Below are 17,502 nucleotides of genomic sequence, written 5' to 3'. Positions count from 1 at the left end.
ACACACACACACAAAAAGGGGAAAGACAAAAGAGCCTGAATCAAAACAAAGGGATAATAATTCCATACAGAGAGAAATGGAGCTTGCATTTTCCAGCCCGATTTAGAAGCCTTATCTAGACAAGGCACAATGGATGGCATTTGGGAAAAAGGGTTGTTTATTCCAAGCTTGACACTTTTTTTGCCAATTGCCTTGTTTTGTGCTGTTTTTTATATATTTATTTTTCCTCCTCATTTTCTCCTTTCTGGCTCTTATTGTGGAAAACTCAACAGCTAACCCTAACCCTGCCATCACCGCTGGGGAAAAATACAAGTGGATATCTGCCGCTATTTTTTAACATTTTGAATTATTAGTGCACAGAGCAAATTGTCCAGTCAAGTTGAGAGCACTTATATTTATAGACCCCACAGGACTGGATTTTGCACTCTTTGCACTGAATGGGAATGAGAACATGGAATAAAATCAGGACTAAAATAGGGACTCTCTGCAAACCTAGCACGGAGCGGAGCCTCTTAAAGTGAATGAACATATGCAGTTGAGTGACATTGTTGCTACACAGGGAAATGGACATCGTCTCAGCTGTTACAAACCAGAGTCTGGCGTTATTTTATGTTTGATTTGAAGGACCTGGCTTTTTGAGTGCTGTGTTAAATTGATTTATGTCTTGGCATTTATTTTTTACCAAAATGGCGTAAGAGATTATGACTGTGGTGACTCGGTAGTAAATGCACTGTACTGTGTGTGTTAGATTCCCTTTTCATCTAAAGGTCATCTGCAGTGCCATTATCTTTCTTAGTCTTTAGCATCATGGCCGGCATTCACACACACACACACACACACACACACACACACACACACACACCACCCCAACACACCCACCCCACACACACCCACACACCACACACATGCACCCACAGTGACTGGTTCAATCTAATTCTATCAAGGCAGATGTCCAGTGGTGGACGGATCATTGCTGACATCTGTCCATCTCCTCCTGATCCTTCCTGATGTGAATGTTTCCCTATCAGCTTAGATGAAGGAGAGAGTACAAGCTGGCCGGGGCCGACGCAAAGCTCTTTAATAGCTTGTGTCCAAGTCGGAGAGGCTGTTTTGCACTTAACTCCGACCATGTGACAGAGACAGCAAAGTCACTGTGTCAAAGTAACTGCTAAATGTGCCCTCCGGTGCCTGACAAGTTGCTTTTCCTATTAACACTGCCCTACCTTCCACACTCATTCACACATTCGATGTGCACACGCGCACACGCGCACGCGCGCACACACACACACACACACCACACACCACACACACACACCACACCACACACACACACACACACCACACACACACACACCACACACACAACACACACTTTGCCCCATGTGCATCCAGCAGCGTGAAATGATATTCCATTCGAGAATCCGGATTAAAATGTATCAGGCCAAATGTGTTTTGACCTTGTTACTGGGGGATGAAAAGCACACACACACACACACACACCACACACACACACATCACACCACACACACAATAACAGAGTAAATGTTGCACTTGTTTTGCGATGAAGACTTGTAAATCTAAAATTTAACTGCCTTTAAAGTAACATTAAGAACACCGCATGTGGTATAACTAATCTACAGTGCACATGTTTACCTACGTAGCATTCAAGAAGACATGGTAAATAAACTCACTGCTACTGCAGAAATGTTGGGATTTCAAGGGGATTCAAATCTTTCTTTTCTAATGCGATTCAATTGCAGCCAACAGACAGGCTCCTCAATTTGAGTCAAAACTGTGAAAAGCAATGGCGCCGTGGTGCTTGTGTACCTGCATGTGTGTACGTGGCACTGCAGCACACCAAGAACAAGCCTCCTCACACCCAGCTCCCTACTTCTTCTGACTACCTCTCCTCCACTGCTTCTTTGTCTGGTTCTGTTCCTCCCTCTCTCCCCATCAGAAATGTATTCATGTAATTAAGCTGCTAATACACCGTCAACGAATTGTCTAATTCAGCAAGGAGGAATTAAAGGAATCTGGCATGAGTCATTAGCCAGTTGAGATGTTCTGTTGAGCATTTTCAATAAGGGATCTGGAGAGCAATGAATCACTCATATGGTGTGAAGACATTCGCTACAGCACATACTCTGTACTCTATATTTGTACGCCTGCATTTGAATGTGTGTGTGTGCGTGACGTTAATTGCCATATGTGAGCATGATAAATTGTATGTGGGTGAGGTACAGAAAAACAATTCAGTGCATGTAATCCATCCAAACAATCAACCAATGCACAGAATGATTACCCATTGTAAACATTTAGATACTCTCGGCAAGATACTTAATTGCAATCAATGTTTATACTGTTGCAAGTATAAAGAGGAAAATCCCTAACTCACTCTGCAAAGGGAGGAAAACGCTCAATAGCTCATAAAGGTAGAATGTTAGGGCCAGGCAGGCAAACTGTGAAAACAGCATTTTCGAAGGTATGATGGGAAAATGCCAGCCTTCACTAAATGCCTAATAGCCTGAGCTAGAATACGTTTCACTTCTCATTGACGCTCTCAAATTGGCCTCTTTTGATCCACAGTGCGTGACACACATACAGCCTACCTGTTTGCACCCGCAGCTCAATAAGCTTTTCAGACACTTTGGTAAAATGATGTACAGAGAGACATTATTGGTGAACTAACATGCATTGTTCTCTGATCTTTTTTTCTTTTCAGCTATCTATTTGCATCTCGTTTGGTCCCGATGGAGAGTACGAAATAATGGGCGCATGTGAAAAGTGTTTTTTTGAGGCAGTTGTTGAGAACCACAGCCGTTTGAGCCATGGAGAACTCACGTTCCTGATGAACTTACTGTTTGGCGGCTTTTAATTGTGCTGTTGGGTGTCAGAGACAGGAGGGTGCAAAGGGAACGGGGAGGTGAGGGGCAGGGTTCAGTCCATGGTGCATCCCAAGAATGAAGTGGATAATTGAGTGTGGAATAAACACTGCCAACAACCCCGGAAGCCCCCCTTTCAAAACGAAAGAAAAACTTGAGAGAATGGATTGAGAAAGGGGGAAAGGAGATAGAGAAAGAGAAAAGGGGTGTGAGTGAGAAAATCCCAGCTACCCTCTGGGGGGGAAAAGCTGCTATTGAAAAGCTATTAAACTTGCATTTAACAGGATTGATTGGAAATGAAGAGGCCTATTAAAAGAGAGGGACAAGGGGACAATAGCGCGTCTCTGGCCGCCGTATGTTGCCCTCCTTTCAGCAGCTTTCTTTGCTTGGGAGGGGGGCAACCCTGTCTGTTTAAGCGCTCCCACCAAGAGAAGCAGTTCAGGGGGGGCTTAGCACTGCCTGAATAGAACCCTCTTTATCTTCCTCTGTCCCCCTTCCCTTCCATTCTCCACTGAGCAACAAAGAAAGAGAGAATGATAATGAGGGAAGGTTTTTTAAGTCCTCTTCCAGGCTCATACAGACACACCACTTAGATAACCAACCAACTGCCTCTCTCTCTCTCTCTCCTCTTACCTTTCCCCTACAGATTAGTTACCTCTGGAGTCTAGCCATCTTACCCTGCCAGTAGGGTTTGTAATACTCAATCTTTAGCATAGTGGCACAAACAGTTGGAACCGTGGATCCGTATTCACACAGCGTTTCTGTATGCGTGTGAAGGCAGGCCAGCCAATCCAGTGAGACCGTGTGCCATACTTAAACACAGCAGCAGAACAGCGGCAGGTGTCTCCGCTGACTTTCAGCAGACTCAAACAGATAGGTCTCCCGGGAACTTTAATGGAGTTTTGATTGTTTAACATCCATTTTTACAAAAAGCACACTAACTCTGCCCACACTGGCAGATTTTTCTCCCCAGAAGTGTGTTTGCTTCATGTCAGCGAGCACATAAGCATATGGTCTTGAGAAAGAGTTAAATAAGTTATGAGCCGCAGCTGACTCTTCCTCTTAGACACCACATTTATGAGGGTAAAAAATAATATTTTCACACATGTCCACCTCTCTCAGCAAGTGCCATGAAAACAAGAGTAAGCAGACCAGTTCATGGGAGTTTGCCCTTTTTCATACTTACTTTTTTCCACACCCCTTACAGTGAAAGTTTCACTTTTCTCATGCTACATCTCTGCTGGCACTGCAGAAACGTTCTGCCATTACATTCTCTGAAATGCCATTAGCAGTATTCCTACCTACATATTTTATAGCTATTTTGTGAATTTAAGTATGAATTGTCCATCTACCATCATGAGAACCTTTAACTTACCTTGTTTACTCTTTCTTTTCTCACAGCAGCCACCCAAGCAGCCTACTTCTCCCAGCAGCCCCAGGACCAGGTGGTTGTATCCGGTCAGTCAGTGACTCTACCCTGTGTCATTGTGGGTTATCGGGGAATGGTACAATGGACCAAAGATGGCCTCGCACTGGGTGGAGAGAGAGACCTACCAGGTATTATCTCTTTTTTTCCTTTCTGATTTCTGTGTTTATTGCTCTCTCTCTGTCTCCGTCTGTCTTACAGATCAATGCCAAGTCTCATTAGAAGCCAAGTCTCTCTATGTCAAATGCCGGAGTTTTACACAAATGAATGTTTAGAGAACAATGCTCTGCAGACGAGCCGGCTACTGCTGCACAAACCAAACTTTAATTTGTTGTTTAGCATTTTAAGGGTCTTGCAGGAAGGTAGAACATCATATGGCTTTTGTCATGCACTGACATTTAAATGTGTGGCAGACTAGAGAGAAGGTGGAGAGGCCTCCTCTTGACCTTAGCCACCCCATCTTTATTGTGTCTGTCTTTAAAGGACAGGCTCGTCATGCAGCGGCCTTTCTCACGTGTTGCCTTTCCAGCCTCACGCTGCTCTGCTAACACAACGGCTCAATGCCTGGCTCAGTGAGGTGCTGCTTGCTTTCATTTGTGCCTTAAAGAGCCTCGCCACGTTTGTCCTGCCTTTGTTCAATGCACAAGTCTGTTCATTTTACAGTCCTTTCATTATGTGCTTTTTGTTAGGTAGTTTGTTTGTCTCTGACTCTATTCTCTGTGCTGGCTTCACGCAGGCTGGACCCGCTATTCCTTAATGGGCGACCCGCTATCAGGCGAGCACAGCTTGCTGATCGATTCGGTAGAGTTGGAGGATGACGCTGTGTATGAGTGTCAGGCTACACAGGCGGCATTGCGCTCCCACCGTGCCAAGCTCACTGTACTAGGTAAGATACACAGCTCATGCATGATCCTCACAGCCAGCCCTTGTGCCAAGGCTGTCTTCATCACAAAACCCAGTGTAGACAAATCTACAAAAAACACGTGTCGTACACAGAATATAATCACATCTAAAACACAACTTAACAGAGGCGAATAAACAGTATATCAAAATACTGTTGCACCACTCAAAGAAAACACCCTTGCAAATCTAGTTTCCTGGTTTAAATCTCGTCCGGAGAATATAATTCAAACCAAGTCTCAGCCAAGAGATTTATCTAGAAAAAAGAAGGAAACCCGTCTGCTCTCAGTAGCGATAATCAAGACTGTGGACGTCTAGGATAATATGATTGCTGCAGTTACAAATGACTTGCGTAGTTGCTTGAAAGTCAGGTTCTGCACAGTTGGCACATTTTACAGTGAGCTGCAACATTTGTCAACCGCAAGGCGGTTTTTACATTAACATGATGTGAGTGATCTACTTCTTCACACAGACGTTCTGAGGTGGAGGAAGGGGGGGGACGAGGGCCAGGTCTTATGGGAATTGGAATCGGCAATGCATTGCTGGCATCTGGTGGCATGCAAAGGAATATCACTCTATTTATTTGTCTTGTAAATTGTCCTTATATCCAAACATTACACATAAATTTGGGAGCAATTAACATGTCATGATGCTGCAGCTTATGCCACAACACAATGCAAAGCTTTTCCCCTCAGAGCCTGTTGTCCTTGATTCTATCTGATGCCATTAAAGGTACAGTCTTGTAAAACAAACATATATTATATTAGATTTGCTGAAACTCACCCTATGTTTGAGTATAACTACATGAAGCAGTTAATTTAACAGTATAATATTAATAGAGTAATATTTAATAATATATATTTTTTTAAATCCGGCTTCTCTGGCACCACCTACAGTCTGTAGTGTAATTTGCAAAAATCCACCATTCCCTGTTCAGATGCACCAATCAGGGCTAGGGGCGGTGTACTGCGTGTATATCACTGCTCATGCACACGCATTTCACACAGCCACACATATACCCATGTGGAAGCAGCAAAGAAAGTTAATGAAACTGACACTTTTACATTTAATGGAAATCAGGAAATCAGGTGAATTGCTTGGGAATCTGCAGTTAAAGGGGGGGGTGTGGGGGTTCTGTGTGTGTGTGTGTGTGTGGTGTGTGGTGTGTGTGTGTGTGGTGTGTGTGTGTGTGTGTGTGATGGATGTTTGGTGTGTGTGTGTGTGTGTGCGTAAATCAATGTGGCCAGATGAGACCAAAGCAATCCTGCACAGTCAAAGGAGTCAACGGCGGGAGTGCAGTCAGGGGAATCGGCATGGAAATTAAAATCACCTAGCACTCGGATTCCATTAGTGTCCGTGCCGAGGCAGCGGAAGGACCTCTGACAATTCAGATACACACAGTGAAATTGGTTCGGTGGAGGGAGCGAGAAAGGCCAGTACAAACCCCATGTTTACGCCTTCTCATATTGGTTGGGGAGATAGACGCCTTCATCAGGGGTGGCACGCTTGGCTTGCCAGTGGTGCGTGCGAAACCATGCAAATAAATGAACAAATAAGCAATTCAGTTGAAACATCACTCTGCAACAGTAAGAGCAAATAGAGTAATAATGCTAGTCCCAAGAAAGGAAATAAATATGGTTGAGTCTGTTTTTCCTCCAAATGACAACTGTTCTCAGTCTTTTCTCCTGTCTGAAACTACACCTTGTTAAACACAAGAGCCATAAGAAGATATTGTTTGTCTCTTTTGCTGTTGCGATATATTGATGTTGAGCTAAGAGCAACAGCGAGCTCGATCACAGTATGACTTCTTTGTGGCTCTGTGCTGGCCTGGAGCTGTAATGACTTTTTTGTTTTGAGTGGTATGTTTGTTCTGCTTTACAGTTCCTCCTTCAGACCCTGTGGTAGAGGGTGGCCCTGTTGTACGTCTGAAGGCCCACACACCACACAATCTCACCTGCAGAGCCTCAGGAGCCAAACCTGCTGCTGAGATCACCTGGTACAGAGATGGAGAGGTCATGGAGACTTCAATTTATTCCAAGGTACAGTGAGAACACATCTATGCCCAGATTGAACCATCATTCAATCTCTAACACCTACACAATATTACAACACGTAACAGCGGGCAGAAAAATGCAAAGCTATTCAAAAGAGAAATATTTTCTCTTAGGCTATGGTACTCTTCCTTCTCTTCCATTTCTCTTTTTTTTTCTCATCTTCTTTCTATGGTCTCACAGCTTTTTTTTCCTATCACCACCGTTCTCTCACACAATTTGTTCGCTCACTCTCTGCAGTCCCCCTCCCATTTTCACTCATGCCTGACCCCCCTACCTACCTCCTCCTCCTCCTCCTCCTCCTCTGAACCCTCCCCCCCCTCCCCCCTCAACTCGCTAACCCCTCCACCCCCCTTTCGCTCGCTAATGCAGCGACACTACAGCATAACTGGAGCATGCCAAAGCTCAGACAGGCATGAGTGTTTCATACAGTAGAGTTTCTGCAGAGAAGAAATCACCCACAACAATGCAGAAACACAATGGGGATGTGCCAGAGCGTAAGCCAGCCACGGCTGGGAAAGTGTCACATTTTTCATGCTTTCTGACCACGCTAAACGACGCTAAACGTCACATTTAAGGAGGCGAGAGCCTGCAGTGAGAAGGGAGGGAAGCAAATAGGAAGGGGGAGGGAGGAGAAGAAAAGAAGAATACAGCAGAAAAAGAATACAGAGTTAACTACTGAGATAGCTATTTGAAAAAAGCATTTCTAACATTCGGAAATGAGACTGGAGGCAGAGAAAGCTTTGTTCTAGTGAGGGGTGGTGACAGGGAGTGATGTGATTTTTATCTAGCATAAAAGTGCTTTTTGTGTGTCTGGCTGAGGAAGTGAAAGCCTGCATCCATTGATTTGGCTGTCCAGGGAAAAGGCTCTACTTGCCCTTGCTCTCTTTCTAAGATGTGTGACACTTCTTTCTCACTGTCACCACCCAAAAAACCAGATACGCAGGCACCTTGGCCATCCCAATTTGTTTCCGTGTTTGTGTGTGTGTGAAAAAAAGAGGAAGAATGTGAGAAAGCAGTGAGCCATATCCTCAAAATCTACACCTTTCCTCACTTAGGCGTATTGATTTCTGCAAGCAGCAAATAGATTTAAAAGATGATGACAAACAAGGAGCGCTGATGGGGAACACACTCAGAAATGTGGTAACAGCACAATATCCCTTGCTGCATCATAAAATATATGATTTGACTGCCATGCCAAAGAACGGAATGGCAATTTTAACTCCTCACACATGAAATAACAGGACCTGCAGTGTCATAGAGATATTCCTAAGTGGTAAGATCACAAATGGCAAGCAACTTGCTTGTGTACGCCATTGAACTGATGCTCAGTTCTGCACTTTAAAAGCATAGTTTCACAACTGCTGCTTAGATGTCCAGCAACATCTAACGGTTGTTTTGCAACTCTACAGACACTGATGGAGGATGGAAAGAAGGAGTCGGCTGTCAGCATGCTTCCAATCGTCCCCGAGGATAGCGACTCTGGACGCACCTACACCTGCAGGGTTCTTAACCCAGCCGCCCCAGCTGGACGACAGACATCGATCACTATCAATGTCCAGCGTGAGTGTCCCGGTATAAAGATCACAAAAAAATCACGTTGTAGCAGTGTGCCTGCTATGTGCAGTAATCTGTAAAGCACATTTGATTCTGTTGCACTGTTAAAAGGTGAATGGTGGCTATAATATTACTAAATCCAATGCGTGTTAGTAACATAAAGGTTTTACTTCTCACAGACCCTCCTTCAGTGACACTATCAGTCCAGCCTCAGACTGTGACTGAGGGAGCCAAAGTTCTCTTCATCTGCTCTGCTTCGGCCAATCCTGAAATCACTGGATACAGGTATCCATCCTGCATATTAATTTCAATTTCCCGCTCTGAACCAGCAGTCTAAGATGATGATACAGCACAATCATATACAATTACTTCAAGACATTATATGCTGCCTACTTTCCAACCAGAGTAAAGATGTCATCCACAAAAAGCAGTACAAGTGTGCCTAGTGTTTAGTAGATTCATTGAGTTAAATGGGCTGCTTGATTGGCAGCGTTTGATTGTGATTGGCACAAGCTGTGAATCAGCTAATAACCACTTTGATACGCATGATTAAGTACCTTCCCTGAACTAATGTGACTGTATAATGTGATTATTCATCTGTCCTAGGTGGTCGAAAGGAGGAGTTCCCATCTCTGAAGCAAATGGGGACAGCCTTGAGGTGACAGTGGACTACTCTTACTTCACAGACCCCGTGTCTTGTGAGGTGTCCAACTCTGTGGGCAGCACTAATGTCAGCACCCTGGTTGATGTCCAATGTGAGTTTATAAAGACATAGTGTAGCTATGCTGTGTATTTGGAGAATTTCTCAGGGTATATGTTATTTTGAAAGCAGTCTCTTATTGAACTGGCTGCCTGTGCTTCCCCCTAGTTGGCCCCAGACTGCTGTCAGAGCCAAAGCCAATGACAGTGGATATCGGGATGGATGCAGCTTTTACTTGTGCATGGACTGGAAACCCTCCTCTGACCCTGGCCTGGACCAAGCAGGGCTCCAGCGTGGTAAGGCAACAATCACTAGTCACCACCTCAACTTTGGGGTTAAGCTTAACACCACCCTTGAACACCATTCCCCCAGAGTGAAACATTAACACATGGCCTTGAGGCATGAATTTTTCACACATTTCCCCCAAACATTTGAGGCTGAATCTTCAACACCGCCTCTCTCATTGCTCCCTGAGGCCTAAAGACTCTGGCAGAAAGCTGTCTGTCCGCGGACGGATTCATACAGCATCATCAGGGCACATGACATGCTGTCATAACTCTAACCAATCGATCAATCTATCAACCAATGTGCCTAGCTGTGGTTCCAAATAACATAATTAAAACTTTTAGAGCAGACATTTCTGCCTCTTAGACATAAAAAAACAGATTGCACTTGAGTATTCATTTTCTCAAAGTCAGTTTTGTAGGTGGAACAAATGGGACATTTCCACCTTAACTTTACATCATCCTGGTAAAAGTCTTTTAGTGCACACCATCAGTGGGGACATCCCATAGGAGCCCCTTTCCGGTCAACTAATATCATTTCTGAGGCGATGTTGGAGAAAACACCCCTAAAAAGAGTGCTGCAGGATGGCATAAGCGATGCTGTCATCTCAAAGAGTAAACACTTTCAGCCCCTCTGAGGGAAAAAGCACAGGCATTTTTCTAATCCACCCACTGCCCCTCACAAAGCCACGAGTAATGGATTAATTGGGTTACTCCATAAGTGTGTTGAAATAAAAAATAAAAAGAAATGGAGAGAGTGAGAGTGAGCGCAGAGAAGGATGGAGGGAGGGGAGTGGGGGTAAATGGATTAATCACAGCTTGATGGAATAACAGGATCAATGTGCTGAGGAGTGAGTGAGTGTAGCAGCTCCAAAGGCTAGGGCCCACTCACACCATAGTGCGCTCTGTTCTGTCCCCACTGTTTAATTACAACAATCTCCCCAGCAGCACGGTCACTCAGCGGTGGCTGGAGTGCTTAATGCTGTGATTAAAGCTCTTCACAATGAAATTAAACTCAATCCACCAGCATTTGTTATATTGGTCAGCCCACCTCTGTGCTGCTTCTACAATGAGTGGGCCACTGATACAGGTCTTGGGTTTTCTTTGTCTGCCTCGTCTCTCCACCGCCTCGCTCTTTCTCACTCCTTCTCTCTCTCAGACACGTCTGACTTGTCTCTCTGGATTCCTCACTAGGTGCTCAGTAATGGCAACACCTTGCAGCTGAAGGCTGTTACCCAGGAGGATGCTGGAACATACACCTGCAAGGCCATCGTGCCCCGGATAGGAGTTGCAGAAAGAGATGTCACTCTTACTGTAAATGGTGAGTGGGTTTTTTCAGTACACGGCAACATGGTTGCTTTTAATGCTTTTAATGTTTTGACTGATGTGTTGAATAAGTAGCATCCAAATTAGTATCTGGCAATTTGGCAGTGGTCAATATTGCAAAATATTCTTTTATTGTTTCATTTCTCTGCTCTGCTCACACTCTTTCTTCCTCGCATCAGGCCCACCTATCATCACAGCGGATGCCACGCAGCATGCTGTCAAGCACTCCAAGGGCAAGCTGGAGTGCCGAGTGGGAAGCAGCCCCCCGCCTGATAAGATTGTAAGTGAGCCCTTTTATTTCTGTTGTGCGCTGTTCACTTATACTTGAGAGCTTACCTTCTCCATGTTTCTCCTTGCCACAGCCACATGACAGTGATCACTCAGTGTAGCTTTACCCCTAACCTTCACCTTCACACCTTTTTGCACCAACACATCTCCACCTCACACGCTAACAAACACACACACATATTCACAGCTGTAATTGCACCGACATTGACTATAGAGACAGTCGAGTTGGGGGAGCTGTGGGAGACTGGCTTCCTGCAGGTTTCAGCCAAACCGCATTCAATTAGCAGCCCAAGAGGCATCACTCGGCTGACCCTGTTGAACTGCTGAATGTATGCTGGGCTGAAAAAGGATAATTAGGGTGTGAGGAGGAGTGAGAGACAGGTGCCCTGCCGGCCCTGCACTAGAGACAACAGAGAGGAGCGTTATTTCATAGTGCAGCTACCTAACCCTCCTTAGGCCTCACCTGCAGGGCAGACGTAGGAGGCAGCTTAAACATGAGCCTGTGAGCTGTGTCAGCCACGAAGCACCTTCGAGGTCGGCAGAAAAAGAAGAACAGAAAGAGAAACTGGTGTTCAGTCAATGGCAGGCCAGGATCTAAGGATAAACAACTGGGCAGGCCTCTCTGCTTTGCAGTGAGGAATTTTTCATAAAAAAGTGACTTACTCCCTGTTGTCTTTTCTTCTTCTTTTCTCTCTCAACAGGTGTGGACCTTTGGAGACATGAGCCTGTCCTCAGGTACCACCGGTCGTTATTCAGTGCAGACAGTAACCAGCGACCATGGAGTCATGTCTTCCCTGGTGCTGTCTGAGACGCTGGCGCAGGATTTTGAGTTGCGCTACAACTGCACCGCATGGAACCGCTTCGGCACCGGCACCGCCCTGGTCACCCTGAAGGAGCAAGGTACACACCGACAAGAGTTACAATCCCCACCAGAGCCCTCTGCAAAAGTTATAGGGATACTTTCAATCCTTGCTGTAAAGGGGGCCAGATTAGGTGAAAGCAGCGCTCTGGTCTTGAGCTTATCTTAATTATACTCCTCTGAATCGATATGATTTAATCAGCAGATGGTTCCTTTAATGAATATGTTTGCCCCATAACATATATATTGATTTGGGGACAAAAGTCAATTAGAGGAAGCCACATGCGTTTGCAGTTGGATTCATATTCTCAATCACTGTCTCAGAGCCAAGTTCAGCATCTCAGGCTGCAGCCCCTTTAAGTGATCTTAAAATTAGGCAGTAGTACTACGACAATGATAGTGTTGGAAGCCTTTGTTGAAGTAGACACCAAAAATAAGGTCCTCGCCAGTAATTTACATCAACGTAGCCGAGTGGGGTCTCTGGAGAAATGGGCAGCGGTATCTCCTGGAATCTCTAATTAGATTACTGTCTGTTGCTTCATTGCATGTCAGGCCTGGTTACCCTTCTTTCAGAGAGATTAGAGACAATAGCCAGGCTGTGGGATGCCGGATTGTCTACATGAGCATACGCTAGCTGTGAGCAGGCCGGGGCTTACAACAGATGAATTTATATAGGCTCTGACGTTTCCAGGATTATCAAGACAAATGAATGGATCTCTTACTTTATTTTTGCTCTGATCTGCCCGTTCTTGACTCCAACACTTATGTTCTACTATCTCTCATTTCATCCCTCCCCTTCTCTTGACAATCATCAACCCCCACCCCTCTACGCCACCCTTTTCTTCTATTACTATTCTTGTTACAGAAGCCCTGCCTATGTTGATAATTATTGGTGGAGCAGTAGGTGGAGGCTGTGTCCTGCTCATCTGTGTCATCACTCTGGTCTCCCTCTGCTGCAGGCACACAGGCAAAGGTGAGCTCAACGGTTAGTATGGGCGAGATGGTCAACAGCCAATTCTTCAAATCAAACAGATTAAAGTCTTTGTCTTTTGTAAGCTGAAAATTGAACAGGTTTTGTTCAGTTTTTCTGCTGTTTCACCCTGTGATTAAAGGGGTGCTATGCAGTTTTAGCCACAGGTTTCTCTTTAGAGCTCTCCCTATAGCTTCGGAATATTTATTTGGCAGCTCAGATGTTTACTTGTGTCTGACTCCTTGCTCGGTCAGTCTGCCGTTTCCCCTTTCTTTGTTCCTCCGACAATGCTTTCTGCTTCTTTTTTGTCGACTCAGCCATGACGACAGTGTGAAAAACTCCATCACTACCTTGTAAGTCGGTTCCTGAATGGGCGTATGTGTGCAGTGGCGTAAAGCAATTTGTTGCATCGCGAGACCTGATATCACGCGATACTACCTGACACTTCGGCCGGCTGCAAAAGTTGAAAGGGTGGTTTTTCCACTCACATGCGGTAGGGAGAAGAGAGATGACCACCATTCGCGAATATAAATAAATAAATGAATAAATAAATCGAAAAAAAGTCATATAACCATAGAAATGACTCCAAAGCGGTTCAGTTAAGGTGAATTAGGCTAAAAAATAAATAAATCTGCATAGTTCCTCTTTAAATAGAATCGTTGATCGTCAATTTTGATGTACAAGTCTGCCCGGTGATGTCAAGTAAAGCTTCTCTTCTTTTCAATCCACACAGGTAAAAGGTGTACTCGTCTTTCCAAGAGTGACATCAGAGTTCAGATTGTTCACAGTGATCACAACGCAACACGTGGCAATGATGATGAGGAGGACGTCAAAGAGCCCATGGTAAATTTCTTTGAGCACCATCTTTGTATGCGTGTAGATATCTCTATTGATGGTTTGGAAAACTTCACATTAACAATGTAATGGAATGATCAGACTTTGTTTTGTTCTTATTCAAGTAAAGTCTTGCTCATCTTAGTAATTCTTCAGAAATGCTTGGTCTTCCCTCAGGCACCGAACAGCAGCGAGTCTCCTGGAACATCGCGCACAGAACACAGCGACCTCTTGGAAGAGGAGGAGGATGAGAGATCGGACATCAAGGTAAAACTGAAAATACTGAAATAACACAGAATGCATTATTTTCATCAATCATATGTAATACTGAACTACGCTAAATTTATGACTTATTTTTCTTTGATCTTCTAATAGGACCCCACCAATGGCTACTACAATGTCCGTGGCCATGAAGACCGGCATATCCGCAGCAGTGGATTCTCTGAATATGTGCCCAACACTCGGCCAGTCTACACTCCCTCACAGCTGCCCTCCCCCAGCCCCATGTATGGTCAGCATGGCACCCAGCCTCGTGCCTATGACTTCTCCCAACGATATGCAACTACCACAGCAGGCAGAACCGCATATGAACAGCAGCAAGCTGCCCAACAGCAGCCCACCCAGCCAGCCAGCATTTATCCCACTGATCCCCTCTACAGTGGCTCTGCCTACCTCCCTGCTACCTATGGTCGAGCCTTCACCAGCTACGTTAAGCCCGCTTCCTACGAAAAGGTGGATGGGTATGACCAATCAGATCAGGCCAGCAAAGTGTCCAGCTCGTCTCGCTTCTCTTATGCCTCCTCGCAAGTATCCTCCCAGCAGTCTGACTATGGCCGTCCTTCACAGCGTATGCAGACGCATGTTTGATTGGACCAAAGAACTGGAAAAAAAGGAGTACAGGAGCAGTGAGTAGATAACCATTGTCACCTCCACTTACAAGTGTGGTTGGACTAACATGAACAAAGACTTACTTTAATCGGACGGTCCTTCAAGGATATGTTTGGAGGTAGCCATATGGTTTACGGGGGTTATGGATAACCAACCTTTATTTGTTGTGATGGATGGCGTGATCTACAATATTGCTAACTGTAGAGGTCCTGAGCTGGAGAATTCAGCAGATTGTGATGTTCAAGTCAAACTTATGATTACAGTGTGATACCTCACCAGGTTATCTCTATATGATGACCACCCAAACCTGTGAAGATATTCTGTCAGTGCAAGGGCCAACTAGAAAATACATCAAATGCATTTCTCAAATTTGGGTGGCCAAAATGTTTACTTGCCTCTCAGAGTTTACTTGCCTCTCAGAGTTTACTTTATGTCAATCATCACCTCTAAAATACTTTAAAAGAAGATATTACAAGTGAAGACATATTTGAGGAAAAAAACAGATGAGCCCCTTATTGCTGTCTGTCATTTGGTGTTTTGTTGGCATGCAAAAGGAATTCTAAGCACATTTGTGTCACTATCATCCACAAAAGACTGAGCTTTCCACATCCAGAGAAAGACAAACTATTCCGCACAACAGGCTAGCTCTACTGACCAACAAGTGCTACAGGCACTATACTGTATGAAAAGTTGAATCAGTGGTGGAATACTTCTGGCCTGAGCTGTATTCCTATAGCTTCTTCTGATAATAACCCAAACATGTTGGACGTAGTTGTGTTGCTTACTGGTGGGAAAAGAAGGAGATATAAAGAGAATGTGTATTTTAGCCATCATTGTATGCTGTGTGTTGTACCAAGATGGATAAGGTAAGGCCATAAAAACCCAAAGATGGTGTTAATTGTTTAGTGGAGAACTGGCACCAAGGCTAATTACTGCTGTCCTACCCCTGGTACTGTTTTCTGATTGTAAAATGATGAGGAGGCTATGACCAGAACAATCAAAAGTGGTGGTTTGGAAAAGGTGGCAATCTTGAACTTCAAATAAACTTGAATGCAGCGTCATCTTCAGCAGGCTCAGGTGGGGAAAGACGTGTAAGGTTGTCCTAATGTGGACCACACACTCAAGTTTTACAACTCAATCAAACTGTCTCAATATGTTTACAAGAAACAGTACTACCCTAAACCACTAAGTATCTGTACAAATGGCTGAGCCCATACTTTCTCTCTGTTGCATGCCAATGATGTGTCTAGTGAAATCTTCAGCATTTATATTCATGTCCATTTCATAATTGAGACATTGGTTTCTGCACCTGAACCACATGCATTCCACTTCCTGGATGTTTCAGTATGGACGCCTGTACTGCCATTTGTCTAAAAAGCTGTTCCCAGGCAGCCTGATGAGAGAACAAATGCCACTAAAAGTAAAGAGGCAAACATCATCGCTTGTCTTTATTTTTATATTTTATATAAGCCTTAATGTACAGCGTGTAAGCTGCTCTATTGTAAAGTACCTTTATATACCTATGTATCTATCTAGGTTGATTTGGGTTCCCAGATTTTCTTCTCCAAGTTGTTCATCAATCATTGAATGCAGTTTCTATGCTTTTTTGGAACACAACTAATTGCCATTTGTTTGTTTATTCTTTAATAATGTATTAAGACTTTTATTTGCTAAAAATGAGCTATCGTTGCTTGTACCTTTGTACACATATTTATATTTAAATAAAACCATTTCCGATAAAGAACTGGCTGGTGTGTTATCAAGCCTGGTGAGTAGCTTCACTGGGCATGGGGAAGAGCAACAAACAAAGCTTCCCATGTAACAACAATGATGAATACATAAATTAGCAGCACTGTCTATGTTGATTTTCCTATTCCCCCAGTGGCGCGCTGCTTTTAATGAAGACAGATGAGATAGTGGAACCCCCACTGTATGTGTATCCTGCCCATCTCGTAGGGTAATAGGATAGAGCTGTGACAAAGGCAGGTATTATTTCACAATATGAGTTTGTCTTGTCACCTCTGTTCCTCAGGTAGGCATGCTGCTCACGACGGGGAGGAGAGGTACATGCTCATTACAATTCCACCGTGAGAAGGGACAAGGTCTCCCAAGACATGCATTTATTATGCACAACAGAATACAAAACGAGACTTCGTCAAAGACAAATAATACAAATAATGCAATTAGGTACTGAGGAATCGGATAAAAGATGTTTATTACTATGACTCTTTCATAAAAAAGTGAACATACACAAACAAAGAAAGGTTATAAAGTATGTTGATATTCCAAATCACACTGTACAATGCTCATGAACACATCTAAGTTGTGGCTTCTCCCTACTTTAAAAAAATACATTTACGCTTGCATAGTTTCACTGTAAGGCTCTATGGAATTATTGAAAGAAGTCCTCTGAGTGATATCCTCAACACATTTTTCTTCTTAATTCTTTCCCCTCCAATAAATAATACTTATGCAAATCTTTGATTTGCTTATCCAGGATACAATATTCCCAAGATAAGTCAGAGATGAAGGCAAGT

The 17,502-nt window shown here is 44.1% G+C and overlaps 1 protein-coding gene across 2 annotated transcripts in view; it reads left to right on the top strand.

Moving 5' to 3' along the window:
• kirrel3l (kirre like nephrin family adhesion molecule 3, like) overlaps positions 1-15,449 on the top strand; it is a 32,096-nt gene extending 16,647 nt beyond the window's left edge. Inside the window, exons 2-15 of one of the 2 annotated variants that reach the window (XM_032518315.1) lie at positions 4,284-4,439; positions 5,045-5,194; positions 7,090-7,247; positions 8,672-8,822; positions 8,996-9,101; positions 9,423-9,571; positions 9,685-9,812; positions 10,995-11,121; positions 11,306-11,406; positions 12,116-12,314; positions 13,139-13,246; positions 13,977-14,086; positions 14,255-14,344; positions 14,453-15,449. In XM_032518315.1, coding sequence (XP_032374206.1) covers positions 4,284-4,439; positions 5,045-5,194; positions 7,090-7,247; positions 8,672-8,822; positions 8,996-9,101; positions 9,423-9,571; positions 9,685-9,812; positions 10,995-11,121; positions 11,306-11,406; positions 12,116-12,314; positions 13,139-13,246; positions 13,977-14,086; positions 14,255-14,344; positions 14,453-14,944 — 2,225 coding nt within the window. In that variant the 3' untranslated portion in view covers positions 14,945-15,449. Of the gene's footprint in view, positions 1-4,283; positions 4,440-5,044; positions 5,195-7,089; positions 7,248-8,671; positions 8,823-8,995; positions 9,102-9,422; positions 9,572-9,684; positions 9,813-10,994; positions 11,122-11,305; positions 11,407-12,115; positions 12,315-13,138; positions 13,259-13,976; positions 14,087-14,254; positions 14,345-14,452 lie in introns of both variants that reach the window. The other variant, XM_032518314.1, reaches the window with a different exon arrangement.
• Positions 15,450-17,502: the final 2,053 nt, after the last annotated feature.

The sequence above is a fragment of the Etheostoma spectabile genome, chromosome 6 (assembly GCF_008692095.1).
Source record: "Etheostoma spectabile isolate EspeVRDwgs_2016 chromosome 6, UIUC_Espe_1.0, whole genome shotgun sequence".
In the NCBI taxonomy this organism is placed as follows: domain Eukaryota; kingdom Metazoa; phylum Chordata; class Actinopteri; order Perciformes; family Percidae; genus Etheostoma; species Etheostoma spectabile.
The sequence above is the reverse complement of the archived record's forward strand: the minus strand, read 5'-3'. Positions and strand labels throughout refer to the sequence as shown.